The sequence below is a fragment of the Hevea brasiliensis genome, chromosome 11 (genome assembly GCF_030052815.1).
Source record: "Hevea brasiliensis isolate MT/VB/25A 57/8 chromosome 11, ASM3005281v1, whole genome shotgun sequence".
Classification (NCBI taxonomy): domain Eukaryota; kingdom Viridiplantae; phylum Streptophyta; class Magnoliopsida; order Malpighiales; family Euphorbiaceae; genus Hevea; species Hevea brasiliensis.
The window spans coordinates 16,471,332-16,494,900 of NC_079503.1; the positions used below are offsets into that span (position 1 = coordinate 16,471,332).

General features: G+C 33.1%; 2 protein-coding genes across 2 annotated transcripts in view; one reads left to right on the forward strand and one right to left on the reverse strand.

Moving 5' to 3' along the window:
• Window positions 1-539: 539 nt before the first annotated feature.
• Window positions 540-1,583, forward strand: LOC131170224 (uncharacterized). Its single transcript, XM_058129293.1, has 3 exons — window positions 540-660; window positions 1,051-1,260; window positions 1,363-1,583. Exons 1-3 carry the CDS (start codon window positions 540-542, stop codon window positions 1,581-1,583), a joined length of 552 nt encoding a protein of 183 aa, XP_057985276.1.
• Window positions 1,584-2,570: 987 nt separating this feature from the next.
• LOC110654432 (pentatricopeptide repeat-containing protein At5g24830) overlaps window positions 2,571-23,569 on the reverse strand; it is a 39,780-nt gene continuing 18,781 nt past the window's right edge. Inside the window, exon 8 of the mRNA XM_058129989.1 lies at window positions 2,571-2,624. The gene's annotated coding sequence lies outside the window, so the exon portion shown is untranslated. The remainder of the gene's footprint in view (window positions 2,625-23,569) is intronic.

Here is a 23,569-nt window from a genome sequence, read left to right on the forward strand (position 1 = left end):
TGAGATGCTATTATGTTGATTCCAGTACTCTTATCAGCTTTTAATTTTATTGTTGAATTGAAAATGGCTTATTACTTTATTTTCTTATTGCTAATTGCTAGTAGGTCTTATTATAAATTGCTAGAAATATTGTAATTGAGTTTATGTTATCATAATTATTAATTTCTATTATTATAATTGGATTATGGTATTATAAAGTGGCATGTATGTTATTGTTGGCTTATTGCTACTTGCTAAATTATTAATTTCCTTCTCTTTTTATTTTATTTTATTTTATTTTATTTTATTTTATTTTTGCACAGATGGAATCAGAAGCATCTACTGCTGCTACTAAAACTGATAATAGCAACAAAGATCCCACATGGAAGTATGTCCATCTGGTGAATCCAAACAATAAAAATGATATTGTTTGTAACTTTTTTAGCAAAGTTATAAAAGGAGGGATATTTTGAGCTAAGCAACATTTAGTTGGAGGATTTCGAAATGCTACAATGTGCAAGAAGTGTCCAACACATGTGCATGAAGAGCTATAAGAGTATATGCGGCAAAAGGCTTCAGTAAAGAACTTAGATAAACTGCTTGATTATGAGGATGTTGAAACTCTTGGAGATGATGAAGATGAAGATGATGTTGGGGCAATTCTTGGAGGATCAAAGGGAAGTAGTAAAGTTTAAAAGAAGCCAAGGACAAAGGGTCCAATAGATGTATATTTTGCCAAAAATGCTGAAAAGGTGGTGCAAGATAAAAAAATAATTCAAAGATGAAGCAAACCACTATTAATAAGCCATGTACAAAGGATTTGCGAAAAAAAAAAAACATGTAAAGATATAGCTCGATGGATGTATGATGCGACAATTCCTTTTAATGCCGTCAATTGTCCAAGTTTTCAAGTTATGGTAGAGTCTATTGGACAATTTGGGATTGGTATGAAAGCACCTAGTTTTCATGAGGTGGGGGTTCCCTTACTGAATGAAGAAGTTGCTAACATGAAGAATTCATTAAAGTCCTGTGAACAATAATGGGCAAACTTTGGTTGTTCCATAATGATAGATGGTTGGGCTGATAAGAAACAACATACTTTGATTAATTTCTTGGTGAATTCTCCAAAGGGAAATTTTTTCATAGAATTTGTTGATGCTCCAGAGCACTTAAAGACTGGTGATGAGATATATGAGCTACTTAATAGATTTGTGAAGCATGTTAGAGAGGCTAATATGGTTCAAGTTGTGACAGATAATGCTAGCAATTGTGAGCTTATAGGTAATTAAGAGTTTTTATTCTTAATATTATTAGATAGTTTATTTTCATTTTAAGTAAATAATATATTTAATATTAATACTACCATATTTATTTTGCTTTTAGGGAAGTTGTTGGAAATAAAGCGCCCTCATTTGTATTGGACTCCTCGTGCTGCCCATTGCATAGATTTGATGCTAGAAGATATTGGAAAAATTCCCAACATTCATAATACAATTAAAATGGCAGTGACATTGAATGGATATATTTACATTCGTTCGGGTGTGGTGAACATGTTGCGGCGCTTTACTAGTGAAAAAGAGCTAATTAGGCCAGCTGTCACATGATTTGCAACTACTTTTCTCACCCTTCAATGCATACATAAGCATAAGGTGAATTTGAGAAAGATTTTTACTTCAGAGGAATGGACCAAAAGTAAGTGGGCAAAAGAATTGTCTGGTAAGAAAACATGCATTATTGTCATGATGCCTACTTTTTGCACTAATATTGTTTATATCTTAAAGATGTTTGGTCCATTTATCCATGTGCTTAGACTAGTTGATTTGAGAAAATGCCTGTAATGGGATATATTTATGAGATGATGGATAAGGCTAAAGAAGCAATTGCAAAGTCATTTGGCAACAATCATAGTTTTCAAAGGCTCAAGGTGCCAAGTTGTCCTGAAGCCTAAGCGCAAGGCGTAAAAAATAAAAAAAAAAATTATAAATTAAAAAAATTATAAATATGCTATCACACCTCAAGTAACATAAAATTACATAATAATAACCAACAAGCATTCAAGTAATAATAATTTTGTAATCCAAAAGAGGTAAAAATAAACTACTAAAAGTTAAAGACACTAATAAACTACTAAAAGTTAAAGTTTAATAAACTAGTAAACTACTAAATGTTCAATCCACATCAATAGAAATATCAAAGTCCTCTTCATCTTCTTCATCAACTTCATTATCCTCCTCATACTCATCTTCCAAATCAACATCTTCATCATCATCATCTTCTTCTCCGTCTTCAAGAAATGAAGAAGTACGAGTGGATGATGCTTTTCTTTTTTGTTGTGATGTAGATCTAGGAATAGGTGTAGATGCAACATTTTTCCTTTTACTTAATCTAGTGTTGTAGGCATCCTCTTCAGCTCTAATAGCTTCAGCAACCACATTCCATGTCAAATCATCATCTTCAAAACAAGTTCATCTCTATCTATCTCTTCCTCCATTTGACCCATCAACAATTCATTACTATCATCAATGTCTTTCAATGAGATGGGGTCAATGCGGTCATGTGCATCATATTAGCGCTTTAATGATCGATTCTAACGCCAAATCATTCAAGCGATGTTGAGCTAGCCTATTTCTTTTTTTACTATGAATCTGCAAAATATAATAATTTCAATAAGTATGGTTTTTGAAAGAACAAATTAAATTTAAAGGTATAATTCTAAAGGGAGATGTGAAAACAGTGTATCTCTCTATTAGTGTTTTGATGTCTTTACCTGAATTTTAATATGCCATTTCACAATTTTGTTTGAACTGATTTGGAGGGATTACTTCAGGTTTCTTTCAATCAAATATGGAAATTCAATTTTTCATCTAGGTAAAGATTTTCTCTACTATCCAGTCTATCCTATGAATTCAAAAACAATAGAAAATTGATAGGATAGTTTTAGAACATTGAAAGTATGTGACTAGTTTTAGAACTAAATAGAAACTGTAAAAAGGAATACATGGTAAATGGAATTTTCATCATGCTGTCTTCTCAATTTCTATCTGTAGGTGGCCCATGGAAAGTGGAAAGAAGATGGAGTCAAAACCAAAGGCTATTTGAATCTTGAAGAGATGGGCTTACATGGTATGTTGTTTGATCCAAGAATTTTTGTGAAGCATCACCCTTTCTTACAAGCATTTTAATCCTCTGCCTCATGAGAGCATTCGACCATCATGATGAAAAACTTCAAATCTACTGAAACTTTGCTATTTTTATCAATGAAAATGAAAAGATTAAAAAAAAACTTATTTTTCTTCTCTATTATTTATTTATTTATTTTTTCCCACTGAAACTTGCTTGTCTTAGTGCTATAGAAACAAAATAGAGATAATAGGACTGAAAAGGTATTCTTTATTTATCTGAAAAATGATCCCACTATGGTATAATTTATGTACAAAATGAGAGTATTCTAGAGCCTACAGGTTTGCTTTATTCTGTACAATTCTGGAGTACTCTATTTTGTACAATTTCTAACCACCTGTAACACATTTGATAGCTATGTAACAAACTCAGGCCAGCTATGTAATAAACTTTGGGCATCACTTACATTTGTTGCATTTACTAAATAAGTATACCATACTTCATCCACCCCTTAAGGTGGAGACTGGTGAATTTCAATTAGTCCAAGCTTGTAAAGCATAAAATGAAAACCACTAGTAAAAAGTAACTTGGTAAAAACATCGGCAAGTTAAAGATGAGAAGGCAAATGAGTGGTTTGGAGAAAACCTATGGTAACGTTATCCCAAACCACATGACAATTAATGTCGATGTGTTTGGTGCATTCGTGAAAGGTGGGATTGTGACTTATATGGATGGCAACTTGGTTATCACAGTACAATGGGATTGCTGTGTGAATAGGAACATCAAAATCTAAAAGAAGAAAGGAAATCCATTTGAGTGCACAAGCAGTGCTAGCCATACTTTGGTATTCGGCTTTGGCAGAAGAGCGACTCACTGTATTTTGTTTCTTTGATTTCCAGGACACTAGAGCAAGTCCCAAAAAAATACAAAACCCAATGATTGATCGTCTACTTATGGAACATGCTGCCCAATTGGCATCAAAGTAGGCAAATAGTTGGAATGAAGATGATGCTGGGAGAAATATCCCTTTTGAAGGACAACCTTGTAGATACTTTAAGAGTTGAACAATGGCATGCCAATGTGGTTGATGTGGAGATTGCAAAAATTGGCTAAGCTGTTGAACTGGGAAGGTGATGTTTGGTCGCTTCAAGCTAAGATAGAGGAGCTTGCTAACAACTTTTTTATATTTTTTTAGGTTAGGCATTAATACTCCCTTATCAATGGCAAGATGAAGTCCTTTATTCATAGGAAGAAGAGCTGGCTTGGCATTAGAAAGACCCATGTCCTATAATATGTCTAAGATATACTTTCTTTGGCTAAAAAAAATCCCATCTGGAGATCTTGCAAGTTTAATGCCCAAAAAATATTTTGCATCATCGAGGTCCTTGATTGTGAATTCAGAATCAAGGAATTGCTTAGTGGTGATTATGGAAGCTTTATGAGTACTAGTGATTAACATGTCATCAACTTAGATAAGAAAGGCTTAGAAATCTTTACCACTTTTCTTAGTAAATAAACAATGATCAAAGGATGATTGAAGAAAACCAAACTCCTTTAATTTTCAAGTGAATTGCTTATTCCGTTGTCAGTCAGCTTATTTCAAGCCATACAGAGATTTTATAAGCTTACAAACCTGCTCATTTTGAGCTTTGGAATATCCTTCTGGCAGAGACATATACAAATCTTCATCTATGAAGCCATGAAGGTAGGCATTATTTATGTCAACTTGGTGGATGGGCCAGTGGTTAGACGATGAAATAGCAAGAAATACACATACTGTGATAACTTTTGCAACTGAAGAAAAACTACCAACATAATCAATCCCTTCAACTTAATTATAGCCTTTGGCAACAAGCCTACCTTTAAATCAATCAATGGTCCCATCATGATTGTATTTTATATGGTATACCCATTTTGAAGCTATGGGTTTCTTGCCCAAAGGAAGTTCAGTTAACTGCCATGTATTATTATGTTCAAGGGCTATAATTCTTGATTCATTGCTTGAACCCATCTGCTATCATTCTTAGCTTGGTGATAAGAACATGGCTTCTTGATAGTTGATACATTAGCTAAAAAGGAAAGGTAAGATGAGCTAAAAGGAGCGGAGATGCAGTTGTTAAAGGGAAGGGATATACCGGCAGAATCAAGGTTAGTAGAGAGCATAGCTATTGGTAAAGTATCATCATGAGTAACATGAGCCACAAAATCATATAACCAAGCTGGTTTTGATGTTTGTCTTGCACTTCTGCAAAGATTTTGTGATTGTAGTGAAGAAGATTGTGGAATATGTGAATGTGAAGGTGGTGTAATTAACTCAGTGGGAGACAAATGAGGTGACAAAGGAAAATTATCATATGGATTGTAAATGGACATGTCATGAGTAGTGACTAGAATCACCGGCAAAGGAATATGAGGCGCATGTTATTTATTGCGTGAAGTAGAAAATTGTTGACTCTTGTATGGGAAAATTGACTCATGGAAAATGACATCTCGGGAGATAAATATACTGTGGGATGTGAGATCATAGACCTTATAAGCTTTATGGCTAGAAGCATACCTGATGAATATACATTTTATAGCTCTTGGTTCAAGTTTTTTCTTGTGTGGTTTTGTATTTATCGCAAAACAAAAGCATCCGAAGATTCAAAGGTGGTGATATTCAGGTGGCTTTTAGTGGAGTATTTCAAAAAGAGTTTTCTAATTGAGGACAGATGTAGGAATACGATTTATTAAATAGGTTGCAGTGAGAATGGCTTCACACCAAAAGGTTTTAAGTAAGTATGATTGACAAAGAAGTGCTCGAGCAACTTGTAGCAGATGCTAGTGTTTGCGCTCAACCACCCCATTTTGTTGAGGGGTATATGGGCTTGAATCCTAGTGTGAAATGCCTTATTTGTGGAATAATGACTGATAAGAGATGTTTATAAATTTTGACCCATTGTCTGTACAAATGATTTTCACTTGTTTTCCATACTGAGTTTTGATTTGATTGAAAAACATATCAAGGTGTGATGTTGTTTGAGTTTTATCCTTCATAAGATATGTCCATGTAGCTCAACTGAAATCATTAATAATGGTTAAAATATATTTTGCATCTGTGAGTGTGGAAAGTTGATATGGACCCCATAAATCAACATGGATTAATTCAAACACTGATTTGCTAGAAATAACACTGGTGGGAAATGGTAAACGGTGTTGTTTGGATAGAGAACATATTTCACATGGTGAAGAATTGACATCAGTAACATCAATATGTGGGATTTTGATTAATGTGGACCTTGATGCTTGACCTAGGTGCTCATGCCAGAAAGTACATGAGGTCCTAATAGACTAAACAATTTTATAATTTTTATTGAAAGTGGGAAAAGATGGACGTTGGATGAAAGAAGATGCATCAAGTTTATATAAACCAGAGGTTTCTTTACCAATAGCTAATATCTCTCTAGTCCTTTGATCCTACAAAGTACAAGAAGAAGAGAAGAAATAAGCTGAAATGTTAATTGTTTTCAAGAGTTTACTCACAGGACGGAGATTATACTATACGGATGGCACATATAAGACATCTTTAAGAATTAAACGAGGATGTAAATAATAGTGCCTATTTGTGTAACTTGTTGTATTATATCATGGTAAGTAAACAGGTGAATGTGCAATGGGTTTAAGTGTTTGAGGAAAAAATGTTAAGTTTGAACAAATATGGCTGGAGGCACTTGTATCAACTATCAAGGTTCCAACATTTATGTCACTGTTGCTAAGAAGGCAGTAATTAGGTTTATTACCTACAAGGGTTGAGAAATTGGCGGTGCATAGGTCCATAGTGATTTTCCCTTTCATGTGTTTGGCTATCTCTTATTGAATCATAGTTGACAAATTCGTTGCATGATTGACTTCGTGATCTAACTCTTCCTCATCAATTGGGATCTCATGAACTTGTGTAGCTTAAGCTGTGAAAGCCTGATTCTATTGACCAATGTGTTTTTGCCTTAATTCCTTATACTAATCGGGATAGCCATGAAGCTTGAAGCATGTATTTTGGGTGTGCCCCTGTGCATTACAATGGTTGCAATATCGATCGTCCTGCGTAAAGGACTGTGAGTCTTCCTCTATAGGATGACAAAGAACTAATTACTCAAGAGAAAACTTTACTATTTTCTAGGCCATAAGAACGTGGCTCTGATACCATGCTATAGAAACAAAACAAAGATAATAGGACTGAAAAGGTATTCTTTATTCATATGAAAAATGATCTCACTATGGTACAATTTATATACAAGATGAGAGTATTCTACAACCTATAGGTTTGCTTTATTCTGTATAATTCAGGATTACTCTATTCTGTACAATTTCTAACCACCCAAAACACATTTGACAGCTATGTAACAAACTTGGGTCAGTTGTATAACAAACTTTAGGCATCACTTGCATTTACTGCATTTACTGAAACAGTATACAACACTTGGTTGTTTAATTAGATCATCTGCATTTGCATCTATATTTTTCCTTTTGCTACCTTCCTTCCTTTCTTTTTCCATGGGTGGATATGATTAGTTCATGCTATATTGAACTTGTTTTCTTAAGAAGTTTGCAGTGCACCGTAAATTAAGTTGCATTGCTTCTATTCTTATGTATACTTGCAAATTTTTAGGTACCCTCTCCTAGATGCTAACATGAAGGAACTTTTCTACCATCGGATTCATGTCAAATCAAGGATAACATGTAATAAGCTAATATTTATATTTTGGCACATCCTCAATTATTTTGTGACACCCCTTACCCGGTCTATAGTGTAGCCGAGCAAAGACTGCCACACTCTGTGTCGGAGCACTTTATCATATCCTATTTAATTCATTATTAATTTAAATTCTAATTATATTTTAAAATCAAAATTTTCAATCAGAGAAACTGACGGAGTTTTTCCTGTTTTATTAACATTTGGCATATTATACTATTCACCTGTTCAAAAATATTTCATATCAATTCATATACTTTCATCATCATCTTAAATTCAAATCATCAAACCATTCTAATTCTTATTCATTCATACTCAATTCATACATGAAATTTTCAAATTTATTAATGTACATCATATACAAATTTTATTAATTTACATCATATACAAACTCTTATACAAATTCATAATTTACATTACAACTTTAATATTTAAGTACAATGTACAAAAATAACAACTATGGCCTGGCGGACCCTACCAAAATGCACTGCTGGAGTGAGGTAACACACTGGACACTAGCTGCAGATTCGGACTCCAAAATCCCAATCTGATGTCTACTGGGCTTTATCTCCAATACCTACACATAGAAAAATCCACGCGCTAAGCATTTCTGCTTAGTGGTACAACAATACAATAAAAATATAATATTTAAATAAAAATAATAATTTCATGGTTGTGGTACTTATAAGGAAAATGCAAAATTAATGAATTATGAACTAGTTGAAAGCTAATTAAGATTTATGATATCAACTCTTTCTAGTATCTTATTAGTCGATCCTATAATGATCTTAAACATCATTTTTCCATTATGTTGATCGTTGGAAACATCTATTTTATTGAGATCTTTCTTTTTCTTTATCTTATTATTCAATTTCTTTACCTTATTTCAATACATATTTAATCTCATTAATACTTTTCAATGCCTAAGTAACCTATAATAAATTGACTGGACTGGATAAGCAGGTAAATTAGCACTAGACACACCTGTGCCTTGGGCCGTCATACCGTGGGACACATAATGTCAACCAAGTATGCAATAGAATGGCTAAAAAGCCATGATAGCAATCGGGCATAAAGCCATATACATCATCATGTAACAGAATGGCTAGAAGCCATAATAACATAATGGCATGAAAGCCATGATAACAGAATGGCATAAAGCCATAAGTAGTACTACAAATCAAAATCCTATTGGCATGCCAATCTATCCAACCCATACACACATGTTTAGGCATACATGGGCAATTAGTATTCTTAGACATTCATAAGCCACATAATTTTACCATATGTTTTGTTCATACTTCATAACATTTTTGTTTCAATCATGTTGGGAACATGAGTCCCAAATATATATTCATATCACATTCATGTTCATTGAGTCTTTGGTATTAATTACCAATCATTTTTCAAGTCATTTTAGGGTACTTCCTAAATTTTAGAATTTGCATCTTAGTTTTACTCTTATATTAGGCCAAGCTACATTAGTAATTTGACCACACTTTCTTTATGAAAGTTGTTCCTTATTGTCTTAGCTTTAATTTTCTTTTTGAATTAGTCAATTTGGAGTTATGTAGCTCTAGTTATAGTCAATTTACTAAGTACTGGTCCAGTGACCAATACTGTTCCAAAAAAGGGCAGATTCTAGAACTCAACTTTATCAAGCTATTTGGACAAGTTGTAGGCATAATTTTGTCATGACACAATCTATGGGCCGGACTGGCACTAGGACCTGGGCCAGCTTAAAGCCCTTCAGGCCCGTAGTAAGCCTAACTATTCCTTAACCTAATCCTAAGGCCCATATTGAGCCTAATTGCAAGAAATCAACTGAATAGAGTCCAACCATAATATAGACCATCCAACGGGGAGTTTTTGACTCACTCAACCTGTAAGCACAATATATATAACAATTTGGGGAGCTCAGCTCACCCTCCACATACTCATAATAATACTATTTCAAATGGGAGCTCAGCTCCCTCATTCAACCCAATAATCATCCATGCATACTCATATATCATGCTTACAATTCCAGTTGATACATACATAATAGATCCAAATGAATACATCACTAATAATAATAATACATACGGACTTCTAGAACAGAATAAAAGAATAAAATACAATTAAATGCCGATAGTAGACCTATAAAGAAGAGAATAGGTTAAACTCAATAAAGGACGTCCTGTATCCTAGAAAAATAGGTGAACAGGAGTAAGCGTTCAACTCAGAGAGTAAAATACCGATTTTAAATATAATTTCTATAGCTATCTAAAGCTAATACGTCCTAAAGAGTGGAATGCAACACCTTCATAGTTTTCATACAAATCACATCATAAACAACAAAAAGGTAATTTGGAGTACTCACACACCCATATAATATTTAAACAGTACATATATGAAAGTTGATCCCCCTATATAGCTCTCTTAATCCAACCTCTGCCAGCGAGTACATCTCAAGCTGAACTTTCGCTTAATAGACTAAATGCGGGAGCCAACAAGATCATCTCGAGCCATGCCTACCTCGACTTATCCATAAAAGGATCGGGTCCCAGCGAGTCAAGCTCCAGCCGCATTTGCGCCAACACACACACACTGCTCCAAATTACTATAAAACAACATCCATAACATTTTATCAAATAAAGATGCAATATAAAACGTACCTAGTATTTAACTACATAAATATATTTTATAAGTGATGCATTAACATGCCTGAACATATAATAATATTGAAATTATAATTAAAATCAATATTTTACTCACAGACGTAAATCGAGTTCAATGTGGTGGCTGGGCGAAGGAGGAAGTCTGTTCTGGCTCACCTGATAATTATATTATAATTATTTAATATAATTGACTCAATACAAGTTTAAAAAGAACCAAAGACATCCTAAGTTGTGTCAAAAATCCGGTAGAGTTCCCCCTATACCTAGGAACTACCTATCTTGTAAAAGGGCTCAAAATACACTTCTATATCCACAAGTCACACAACCATATCTCAATCACATCACATGGCCCCTCTTGGGCCCATCCAACAGTCAACAACCACAATTTTGAAAAATTACAATTTAGTCTCTACAACTAATCCTTTTTGCAAAAACTATCCAAATGAGCCTTTAAAATTCTAAAATTTTGCCCTGCGATTCTTAGCAATATTACTAAGCTAATACAAAATGAATTATAATTTTCTAACTACTCATGAATATTTTATGAAATTTTATTCTAAACCCAGCACTATAAAATTGAAGAAACTCGGAGTTCGGGTTTACTTATGCTAATTCTGATGCTTGGAACGCGTCCGGGGAATCTGAAGATGGTGGGGTAGCCTATAACTTTGACCCAGTTTCGAAGTGATTTTGACAGCTTATCTGCTCAACCCGAAATTGTAGATTCGAGCGAGAGTTGAATTGCCACGAAACAAAAATACCTACGCAAAGCCCACAACACCAGGGGTTAGACTAAAATATTTATATTTACATATAAAATAATTATTTGAAAATTAGGGGTGTTACAAATTTGATTTAATGTTCTTCATATGAGTTGTTCCCTTATATCTTATAGTTGCACAGGTTCAAGAATCACTAAGTTTTAGGTTGTGTAGGGTGAGTTATGGCAATTTAACTAACCTGAACTCATGAACCCTGTACTTTCAGGATTTCAGGTTCAGATCAGTCTTTACAATTCACATTTAAGGTTCTTACACTCAAAATTTGAGCAAGGTTTCTAAACTAAAGTTTAGCACTAATTCTTAGGTTTCCAAATCATTTTAATTCATTCCAATTGAAGTTTTCTAGTGGAAATTATGGTCTATTTACCATTCGGGTGTCAAATGGCACATCTGTTCAGGTGCAGGAATTTCAGGTTGGGAATTCCTAACTTCTCCTAACAATTTCCCTAAGTTGCATTTGGTTCTGGGTTCTTGTCAAAACATCAAAATTGTAGCTCTAGGTCTTATGAAAATTTTGGCTCTTGAATCACTGCATTTGCAGTTTTGTAGACTGAGTTATGGCATTTTTGCCATAACTGGTCAGGTATCCTGAAATTCAGGATTTTGAGGTCAGGTTTGGTCCAGGCAAATTTTATAGACTAAATTTGCCTAACAATTTGGTTGGCTTTGGTTCATAACTGGGTTCTGAGTTCTTCATAAGAAATATTCTCCTGTGTTTCAGGAGTTCATGGGTTCAAGAATCAGGTCAATTCTTAGGGTGAGTTATGCTCAAATTACCAATCACTGTTCAATGGTCATTCTGTCCAAGTCTAGAATGCCACATCCAAAGTCAAGCCAATTTTAGGCATCCTAGGGTCAGTTTCTAAGCAAGCTTTCTTCATGCCATTTCTAGCATTATGTCTAAGGTTTAATCTCCAATTGGCCTCACACCAATTGGAGCTATGTAGCTCTACTTATGGCCACATAAGCACACTGGACTTAGAGGTCTAAAATTCCTGCACAAGGGTAACACTTCCAATTGTTCAATTCAATCCAACAACCAACTTCAAAATTCAACCAATTCTCATCAAATGGTCAATATTTGACCACAACAACATCAATTAAGCATCATATCATTAAACCCCCAAATTTCCCTTCAAACCCTAACTTCACAATCTCAATTCACATTACTTCCATGCATTTTCACCATATACATCATTTATATCACTTAATCCATGCTAGAATTCAAGTTTAAATCCCATTTAACACATCAAACACTTCATGTACATAGGCTGGCCAAATTTTAGGTCTTTCAAACAACCATCAATTTCATTATTTTTCATTTAATTCCTTCATAATTCACCAAAATTTCAACACTAAAGAAGAAAAAACAAGGGATTTAGCACTAACCTTACTTAGCACAATTTCGAGCTTGCCAAACTTCTCTTTTTCTTCAATCTTTCACTTTCAATCTTCTTATCATAGGCAAATATCAAGTTTTTTTTTTTTGGGAACTAGGTAATTTATGGAACTTTATCAAGGAAATAAAGCTTGGGAATGAAAGAAAAATGGAGGAGGGAGAGGGACCAAGAATTTCAACCAAGCTTGGTAAAAGGAAGAAGAAGACCTCTTTTTGATTCATTTAATTATCTTTTTGTTTCTTATATAAGTGTTTGTCTAATTATAATTGGTTAAAAATTTTAATTAAGTCATCATCTTATCATGCTTATGTCATAATTGTTATTAAATTTTTATTTCTTTCTTTTCTTCTTTCAATTACTCTTCTCTAGTTGTATTTTAATCAAAATTCCATCATATTTTATTACATTAATTTCACTTAATTTAATCGACATTTTGGTCAAAAGTCAACTCTCCAAGTGAATTGATCAAAATGCCCTTCATTGGGTTCAGCAAGCTATAATTGCCTTTACCGATTGGTATTAAATTTTCTTACATTTTCTTGACATTTTTATTGTCATTAATCCTTCAATTTAGTCCCAAATAACTATCTCACTAGCTTCCTCATGAGTGTGGGGTTGGCAATTGAACTTTCAGTTACTTCCCCGTAAGGTCACCAATCACCGAGACCTCCTGCTCATTTAACTGATTTGCACTTCGCTTCTTTTATTTTTCTTTAATTTTACTTGATCTTTATTCAACCAATTTATGACTCCTCACTTTAGTTTAAGTGTAGTTCCAAATATCCTTGCTGTCCGAACAGACGTTAGTCATTGAAACAGTATAATTTATAGAACTACCTAAAATGAGGGCGTTACATATTTCACTTGGGACACTAATAAGATGACAACTCCATTTGTTATAAAAGTCGTGCTTATTTAAATGTGTGTGGTTGTTAATATAATTAACCTTAATCTACGTATTATCTTCTTGTACTCTTAGCAAAAGAAATAAATAAGTCTTGAACATGAGAATAATTAGTTTTTTATTTTTACAGATTGTGTGTTCTTTTCATGTTTGGGATATGGGCATTGACTGACTTATGGGAGCTGAATGGTTTGAGACATGCCTCTTGGATTATGACCCCTGTTCCAATTATGGGAATTGGACCTATGGTGCAGGTAAGGCATTTTTTTTTTTCATTTTTGTATACATTTATGGAATTTATCTATATTTGGTTAAGTCAACCTGTGTAAGAGAGTGCATAAGCAAACAAACATTGTAGGAGTACCCTTATTTTATTTATGTGAATTAAATACTCATCCTCTATTCTTCTGAGAAGGAGTTAGAAAGGGAATATCGTTATTTCAGCATTCCAAAGCAAGTAATTGCACTTTCCACTATTTTCCTGTTGTAATAATAATAATAATAATAATAATAATAATAATAATAATAATAATAATAATATGTTTAGTTGATTTATGGAAATGAAATAGAAATGGAAATGGGTGTCATCCAGATTTCTTACTTTGAGAATCCCGAACCAATCTTATTTTTTTAAAAAATAAAATATAATTTAACAATAATTATAGAAATTATACTTAAAGCTGGATTTTGTTTTCAAATATTAAAATGTCTAAAAAGGTTAGATTTCTTGTACACCTAACAACAAAATAGAATCATTTTTCAAGAATTATATTCTACCTCCATTTACAGGGGCAAAACATGGCCTAGATATTTAGAGATAATTAGAAAGGATTGATTGTAGTGAAAAGAATGACAATCCGAGCATTTCCAATATATCCAAAAAGGAAGATGATATAGTTTAGAATTCCCTATATATATGCTATGAAAGTTATTGAGTTGGCCATGGAATGATATGTTATATCATTTGTGCCGAAGATGATAGTTTTATAATTTTCTAGGCACAAACCTATGATCCTGAAGTCGAATATGTTGCGTATTGGTTGCGCAGCTGCAAAAACTTCAGAAAGATAAGAGACACTTTCTGAGAAAATCATACATTGAGCAACTTATGCCTATTAAATATGGAAACCCAAAGAAACACCAGGGTCAAGAGAGAGCCTTTGCTACAAGACAAACAAAAGGATTCAACAGATAGGAACACAAGAAAATCTGAACCTTTTACTTGTAAGTGAAATTACTTGTTACAAGGATTTATTTGACATTCTCAGCTGACATGTATAGTCTTATTTGCTGAAAGACATGATTATCAACTCAATTGGATTAGTAATTTTTGAAAGTTTTGGTTGTTATGATATGTTTGGTTACTTTTCAAATATTAATCAAATAATCAAAATTTTTAATTGATAAATATTTTTTTATAATCATAGTAATAATATATTATTTGTAGAGTGTTTTGATTCTGTCTACCATTAGGTCCTCTGTCTAGATTTTCTGTTTACCTATGTTTTTAATTGGGCGAGTGAGTTGTATGGGAAGGAGTTTTTTAAAGTAATTACAGAATTTTCAAGATTTAAAAATCTTGAATTTTTGTTTAGGAGGATAGAAGGTTTTTCAAAATATAGTTATTGGAGGTTTTTAAAAACCTTCAAGAACCTTTATTTTCTAACCCACCAAATTGGTGAGCTAAGGAGATTTTCTCTTTAAAACCTTTAAATACTTAAAAAAAAAAAAAAAAAAAAAAAACCTTCCTATCCTCCAAACACTATAAATTATGAATATCTGAAAATCATGAAAAATCTTACTTTAAAAAACTTTACTTTATAAAACCTTACTTTACTCTATCTCCCTTCAAACGGAGGGTAAAAGGGTGGCTTGCACTGCAAATATGGTGGGTGGATTTTACTTGTAGTAGTGTGTAGGGAGGAGGAGGGTTGGATTGAGAGGGATGGAGTAGGTGGTAGAGGTAAAGGAAGGTTATTTTAGGAATTAAATTTTATTTTTGTTCAACTTTATTTAGACCAATATTTTTAATTAATAAAAAAAAATTGGACTCAGATGTTTTTGTTTACAAAAAAAAAAAAAAAAACTGATGACTAAAAATAATAGTAATTTCAAACAATAAAAACTAACTTGTGGTTTTCCTTCTATAATTTTTTTAATTTCTATATAAAAAAAAAAAACTCAAGTTTGCCAACCCACGCACAGTGCGATGGGCTAGAGTTCAAAGACCCAAAATGTAGAAGAGGTTGAACCGGGCCTTAGGCCTTGACCACAAGAGGAGAGAGTCAGAGAGAGGTGAAGAGGGAGAGAAATAGCCTAGGAAAAAAGAACGCAGACGCCCTGCTTCCTGGAGTAGATGGGTTTTTGCCTTTGACCGTCAAAAGGATTCATCCAACTCCGAGTCAGTGAAAGAGAAAGGATGGCCGCTATAAGCGAACTGCCTATTTCAAATTTTTTTCTTTCTATCTCATCGGATGCTTTTCTTTCTTCTTATCTCTGATTGACTATTTGTTATTTCAGATATTAGTAGAACCATCGAAATCATCGCATATATTTCTTCTTCATTTCTTTGAGTGAACCTTTGACACCATCAAGCACAATGCTGCTCAAATATTTGCTAACATCTTCTGTCGCGAACCCATTGTAGACCCAAATGCAAGGTCACTCAATGTCTTAATTATATTCTGCTTTTTTCGATTGAGAAATAAAGTGGAAAATATTGCTTTTATTTTTTGAATAGCTCATCTAAATCTCATGGCTTTGTTGTAATTTAGATTTTATTTTAAAAGGATAATCAAGCAATGCATATGTCATGGATTTTGATATACGTTTCATTTATTTTTTTATTTTTTATTTTTTGGTAAAATCCACTCTACAGAACTCACAACTCTACTAGTGAGCTAAAGCTCATTGGTTACGTTTAATTTATTTAATTTGTTAATTTTCATGTTTTCTTTTGTTTAATGGACCCTAACTTTTTTTTGCATTTGTCTGAGTTGGTGAACATCCTAGTAGGTGTGATAGTCCTATTTTTAGTTATTTGATCGACTATCTCATGGAAACTCTTACCCATCCTTGTTGGCTGAGCATTGTTATACCTTAAGCGCAAGGCGCACCAGGCATAGCCCCAGGCAACCGAAGGGTGGAGAGGTGCACCAGCTCATTGAGGCTCACCAAGGAACACATAGGAGCACCGAGGCATGCCCCAAGGAGCCAAGGAGCAGCATAAATAAATGGCTAGGGTTTTTTTTAAAACTGCTTCAGCCAGGGAAAAAAAAAAAGAAAGAAAGAAAAAGGTGTCCAGAGGCTAGCGAGAAGAAGAAGAAGAAGAAGAAGAAGAAGAAAAGGGAAATGAGAGATCAAACCTGGGATTTTTAGCAGGCATGTTTTGATTTCTTTTGCTTCTTTTTCTTCTTCTTCTTCTTCTTCTCTCTTTCTCTCTCTTCCATCTCTCTGTTTCGTCCATGGCACTACACCTGTGCCTTTTTTTTTTACTGCCATGCTCTCTTCCTATCTATATGCGCCTCTCTCTCTCTCTCTCATTCACTTAATGTTTGAGTTCTTAAGCATAATGACCAAGCTATCAAACATTCTCTATAGCATCTTTTTTTTTACTCCTCTTTACTCCTTACAGCGGTTAACCTCTCAGCTGCCAATCTTTCTTCCAGCGCTTTAGCTCCTCTTTCTCTGCAAGTGGTAGCTAGGTTAGAAACAATTCATTTTCACCATGATATACCCTTGCTTTTTTTATTTATTGTGCTTTTCAAGAGTTCATTATTATTAGTGCCCTCTTAATTTTCTTTTTCCTATTCTTTTCCTAAGATATTAGTATGATAGCATTTTGTACACAAATTCCTTGCATTTTTGAAGTTAATATTACCATGACACTTTTATGACTAAAGCATAAACTGTTCAAGAGATTGATACAATCCTATGTGAATGTTGATCTGCAATGAGCAGCTTTCAATTAACTTCATGCTGATGCATCCTTTATTATTTTAGTGAGATGAATTGTTGAGCTCAGAAAGTTAGAAGACACACATCATATAAGGTTTTCATATAAGATTATTCAACAGTCTTATAACAATTTAAAAGTGCATAAATTTAGTTTTGAAGCCCATATGTTGTTTTTCTTTTTTTTTTTTAGTCTAAATTTGTGATTTTGTTTATTGTGAATGTGTGAAAGTATGTTGAGACTTGAGACTTGAGATGCGATTATGCTAATTCTAGCACTTTTATTAGCTTTTCATTTTATTATTGAATTAAAAATGGTTTATTACTTTATTTTCTTATTGCTAATTGCTAGTAAGTCTTATTATAAATTATTAGAAATATTGTAATTGAGTTAATGTTATAATAAATTATTAATTTCTATTATTATAATTAGATTATGGTATTATAAATTGGTATGTATGTTATTGTTGACTTGTTGCTACTTGCTAAATTATTAATTTCTTTCTCTTTTATTTTATTTTATTATTATTTATTTATTTATTTATTTTTTTGCAAAGATGGAATCGAAAGCATCTACTGCTGTTACTAAAACTGATCATAGCAACAAAGATCCTGCATGGAAGTATGTCCATTTGGTGAATCCAAACAATAAAAATGATATTGTTTGTAACTTTTGTAGCAAAGTTACAAAAGGAGGGATATTTTGAGCTAAGCAACATTTAGTTGGAGGATTTTGAAACTTTATAATGTGTAAGAAGTGTCTAACATATGTGCGTGAAGAGCTACAAGAGTATATGCAGCAAAAGGCTTCAGCAAAGAACTTAGATAAACTGCTTGATTATGAGGATGTTGAAACTCTTAGATATGGTGAAGATGAAGATGATGTTGGAGTAATTCTTGGAGGCTCAAAGGGAAGTAGTAAGGTTTAAAAGAAGCCAAGGACAAAGGGTCCAATAGATGTATATTTTGCCTAAAGTGTTGAAAAAGTGGTGCAAGATAAAAAAAAAATATTCAAAGATGAAGCAAACCGCTATTAATGAGGCAGGTATAAAGGAATTGCAAAAAAAGCATGTAAGGAGATAGCTCGATGAATGTATGATGCGGCAATTCCTTTTAATGCCATCAATTATCCAAGTTTTCAAGTTATGGTGGAGTCTATTCTATTGGACAATTTGGGATTGGTATGAAAGCACCTAGTTTTCATGAGGTGCAGGTTCCCTTATTGAATGAAGAAGTTGCTGAGGTGAAGAATTCATTAAGTCCTATGAGGAAAAAAGGGCAAAGTTTGGTTGTTCGATAATGGCATATGGTTGGACTGATAAGAAACAAAGGACTTTGATTAATTTCTTAGTGCATTCTCCAAAGGGAACTGTTTTTATAGAATCTATTGATACTTCAGATTACTCAAAGATTGGTGATAAGATGTATGTGCTACTTAATAGACTTGTGGAGTATGTTGGAGAGGCTAATGTGGTTCAAGTTGTGACAGATAATACTAGCAATTGTGTGCTTACAAGTAATTAAGAGTTTTTGTTCTTACTATTATTAGATAGTTTATTTTCATTTTAAGTAAATAATGTATTTAATATTTATGCTACCATATTTGTTTTGCTTTTAGGGAAGTTGTTAGAAATAAAGCGCCCTCATTTGTATTAGACTCCTTGTGCTGCCCATTGCATAAATTTGATGCTAGAAGATATTGGGATAATTCCCAATATTCATAATACAACTAAAAGGGCAGTTACATTAAATGGATATATTTACATTCTTCCGGGTGTGGGGAACATATAGTGGCGCTTTTACTGGTCAAAGAGAGCTAATTAGTCCAGCTGTCAAAAGATTTGCAACTGCTTTTCTCACCCTTCAACGCATACATAAGCACAAGGCGAATTTGAAAAAGATGTTTACTTTAGAGGAATGAACCAAAAGTAAGTAGGCAAAAGAATTGTCTGGTAAGAAAGCATGCAGTATTGTCATGATGCTTACTTTTTGGACTAATATTGTTTATATCTTAAAGATATTTGGTCCATTAGTCCGTGTGTAACACCCTCACTGTAGCAATTTCGTGCATTCTACTGTTTCAATGACCGGTGTCGGTCCGGACAGCTAAAACATTTGGAAAAATATTTAGACTAGAGTGAGGAGTCATAAATAACTCAAATAATGGTAAGAAAAATTTAGAAATAATTTTAGAAATAAAATACAACCAAGTTAAATGAGCTGGTGCCCTAGCGATGGGTAACCCAGTAGGAAGTCGCGGTCCTCGCAGCTAAAAGCTCTAAACCCAGGGAAAAATTCATGAAATAATTTTTGGGACTCCAGAGAAGAGTCATTGAGGTTTCGATGGCATTAGAATGCCAAGAAAATGCTTAAAAAAATTTTTAAATCGGTACAGATAATTTTAGTTCGTTAAGCAGAACGAAGGACATTTTGATCATTTCGCCTTCAGAGACGATTTTTGACTAACTTGTCTATTTAAGTAAATCAATTATATAACATAAAATATGAATAAATATTCAAAAAAATTAATTAATAATGATAAAAGAAATAAGAAAAAGAAAACAAAACAAATTGAAATTTAATTAGAATTATTACATGTGCATGATGTAATTAAAGTCTCCCACCCAATTAAAACTTGACAACACATAAAATGAAAGATAAAAACTCATTAAAAGGAAGAAAAATGGTCTTCTTCCTCATTTTTACTTCATTTTGCTGAATCCATGGAAGAGAGAAGAGGGTTTCCAACATTGTTTGGTCTTGCAAGCTTGATTTCCCCAAGTTTTACACCCCAAAACCCTTAGGCCCCTTCACAAAAAATTATTCTTACACCTTGAGGAAGTGTTTGGCAGCCAAGAAAACCAAAAAAAATGAAGGAAAAATTGAAGATTGGGTGAGGGAAAATTCTGGTCAAAGTGGTTAGTACCTCACTTTTGCTTCTTTTCTTTTTCATATGTTGAAACTAAGTTGAATGAAGGTGAAATTCATGAAAAATGATATAAATGATGCATGAATGAAGAATTGGATTTTTGGCCAGCTTTATGGGAATGGTAGTTTGATAGTTTTGATGGATTTGAAAGGCTTAGAACTGGTGATTAATGTGTAAACATAAATTAGAAATTGATTAGTTGCTTAATTTGATAAGTGTTGGGTGAACCTAGAATTGAGAGTTAGGGTTTGGGCAACAAATTTTGGATTTTGCTCATGTATTGGTGAAAAGAAGTTCTAATGGTCAATTAGTGACCATTTGGTTGTGTTTGAGTAGGAAATGAAGTGAATTGTGCCATGGGAATTGAGGTTAGAGGTGCTGCCTTGAGTGACCTGTAGGGCTGAATGTGAGTCCAGCAAGTTTGGGCAGCTGTAACTTGAGTTGTGTAGGTTCAATTGGTGCAAGGAAAATTGGACATGAAACTAGACACATAATAGCACAACTTTAATGGAGAAACCTTGCTTAGAAAACAAACTTAGGATGACCTAAAAATTGGCCAAATCCAGGTAACCAATTCTAGACCTGGTAAAAGTGACCAAATGACAGTTTTTGTTCATTTAGCCATAACTCGTAGTAGAAATATCCAATTGACCTGAATTTTATATTAATAGAAAGCTTAGATAATTTAGAACAACTTTCATGAAGGACACAACTTCAAATTTTGACCAGAACTTAATGAAATTGCCCACCAAACTCAGGACACCAAAACTGCCATAATGGATTCTGCCCAGAAATTCTGGGTACTGCCCTATCCGGCCAGTTATGGCGTTTAGGCCATAACTTGAGCTATAAAACTCCAAATGGAGTGATTCAAAAAGGAAATTAAAGAAGACACATAAAGGAACAATTTTGATGAAGAAAATTTTGCCACACTTCCACTGTAACAATGACCAATGGAACAGTAAACTTAAGGTATGAAATCTGAAAATTTTGAATAACATAAAATAAGCTTTGAAATGGTATTGGCAATCAATGCCAACAACTTTAGAATGCAAAATGTGGTATGTTAGTGATATTAGAACCAATATACCTATTGTCTATTAAAAAGTCAACATTTTAGTTAACTAATGAAATAAATAATAGCCATAAAATTTCAATTTCAAATAATTACATAAATTAAAAGTGTTAAATGCCTTATTAGGCCTAGTGTGATTGGTTTGGATAAGTTGGCATGCCAATAGGGTTCTGATAGCAGTACTGCGTATGGCTTCATGTCATTCTGTGATATGATAGCCTATGGCTATACTGTTTATGATGTTATACTTGGCTTAATGCCTTATTGCTTTTATAGCTTATTAGCCATTCTGTCTGCACACCGGGAGACACATTGTGACCGATGGTGTGATGGTACCCAGTGCTAGTTTACCCGTTTATCCAGTTCGGTCAATTTGTATAGGTTACTTGGGCATAGAAAAGTATAAATGTAATTGAATTGATTATTAAAGAAAGTAAGGAAATTAAATATCAAGATAAAGAACAAGAATGATTTCAATAAAATGAGGCTCAAAATCATCAAAGAAAATGAATAATAAAATGCTAGAAAGAATTGAAATGAACTGGACTGATGATAAATAAAAAAAAAAAAAAAAGAAAAGTTATCTATTATTGAATGCACTGGGAACTTTAATTGTTATGAAATAATTTAAGATAACCTAGAAGGTATTGAATTAAATGATACAAAAAGATTACTAATAGAAATATAATTTAAATAAATGTTGCAAATGTACCTTTCATAATAATATTAAATTAAGAATAATGCTATTAGAATATTAGTATATTATTTATTCTTACTGTAACCTTATGAACTAAGCACCTCCAAAGAGGACTAAATTAGGAAAATAAAAAAGGGGATATTAAATTTTAGAAACCTTATTGAAGTATAATTAGATCTAAATTATCTGAATCATGTTTTATTTCCATCTGTATTTCGTATATTATTTCTTTATTATATTATTACCACTAAGCAAAAATGCTTAGCGCGATGGATTTGTTTCCTCGCGCAGGTATTGAAGGCAAAACCCAGTGGATATTAGACTGAGATTTTGGAGTTCTAATCTGCAGAAGTGTCTGGAGTATTCAAGGTTGTCACCTCCTCAGCAATGCATGTAGTTAGGGGCCATATAGATCATCTTTTGTATGTTGTATAAAATGCTTAGTTATAGTATTGTAATGTAGATTATAAAAATGTAATTAATAGGTATGTAATATAATTTATGAATTGTAAGTTGAAACATAGATTATGGAATTGTAATTAATTTGTAGATCATGTAAATTATGAGTTTATGTAATCAGTCTGTAAACCATGTAAATTAATGAAACTTGAGAATTTCTATATATAAATTGTGCATGAATGGAAATGCATGGAAATGAATATAAAATTTGAAATATATGGATGATATTTGAAATAGGAGATGATCATGAGAATAACTGATAAGATTTTATTATTAAATATTGTTGAATTTTCAAGCAGGTAAATAGTGAAATACGCCAACTAGTAATAAAACAGGGGAAACTCCGTTGGTTTCTCCTTAGAAAAATAATTAATATTAAAAGATAATAACTTGAAAATGATTAAAGGAATAAAGTAAGCTAAGATAGAGTGCTCCAGCACAGAATGTAGCACACCTTGCTTGGCGACACTATATTCGGGTGAGGGGTGTCACACCGTGTGCTTAGACTAGTTGATGGTGAGAACATGCTTGCAATGGGATATATTTATGTGGCGATGGATAGGGCTAAAGAAGCAATTGCAAAGTCATTTGGTGACAATGAAAAATAGCATGAAATGATAGATTGTTGTTTCTCTAGAGTCGATGAAGAAGATTGGCAATTCCTATAACTTCTTATTAGATCCAAGTTGAGTGATGTTGTGAGGCCAACATTTTGAGCCTTGATGAGAACAAAGTGATGAGCCGCGAAATCCAATATTATCAATATATAATTCATGCACTGTAGCGTAGGTGGGTAGATAAATGTGCTAAAGCTAAAGCTTATTCTCTTTCTTTGTTTGTCTCTGGATGGCTTGGAAGTAGGAAAGGGGATTCAAAGAATC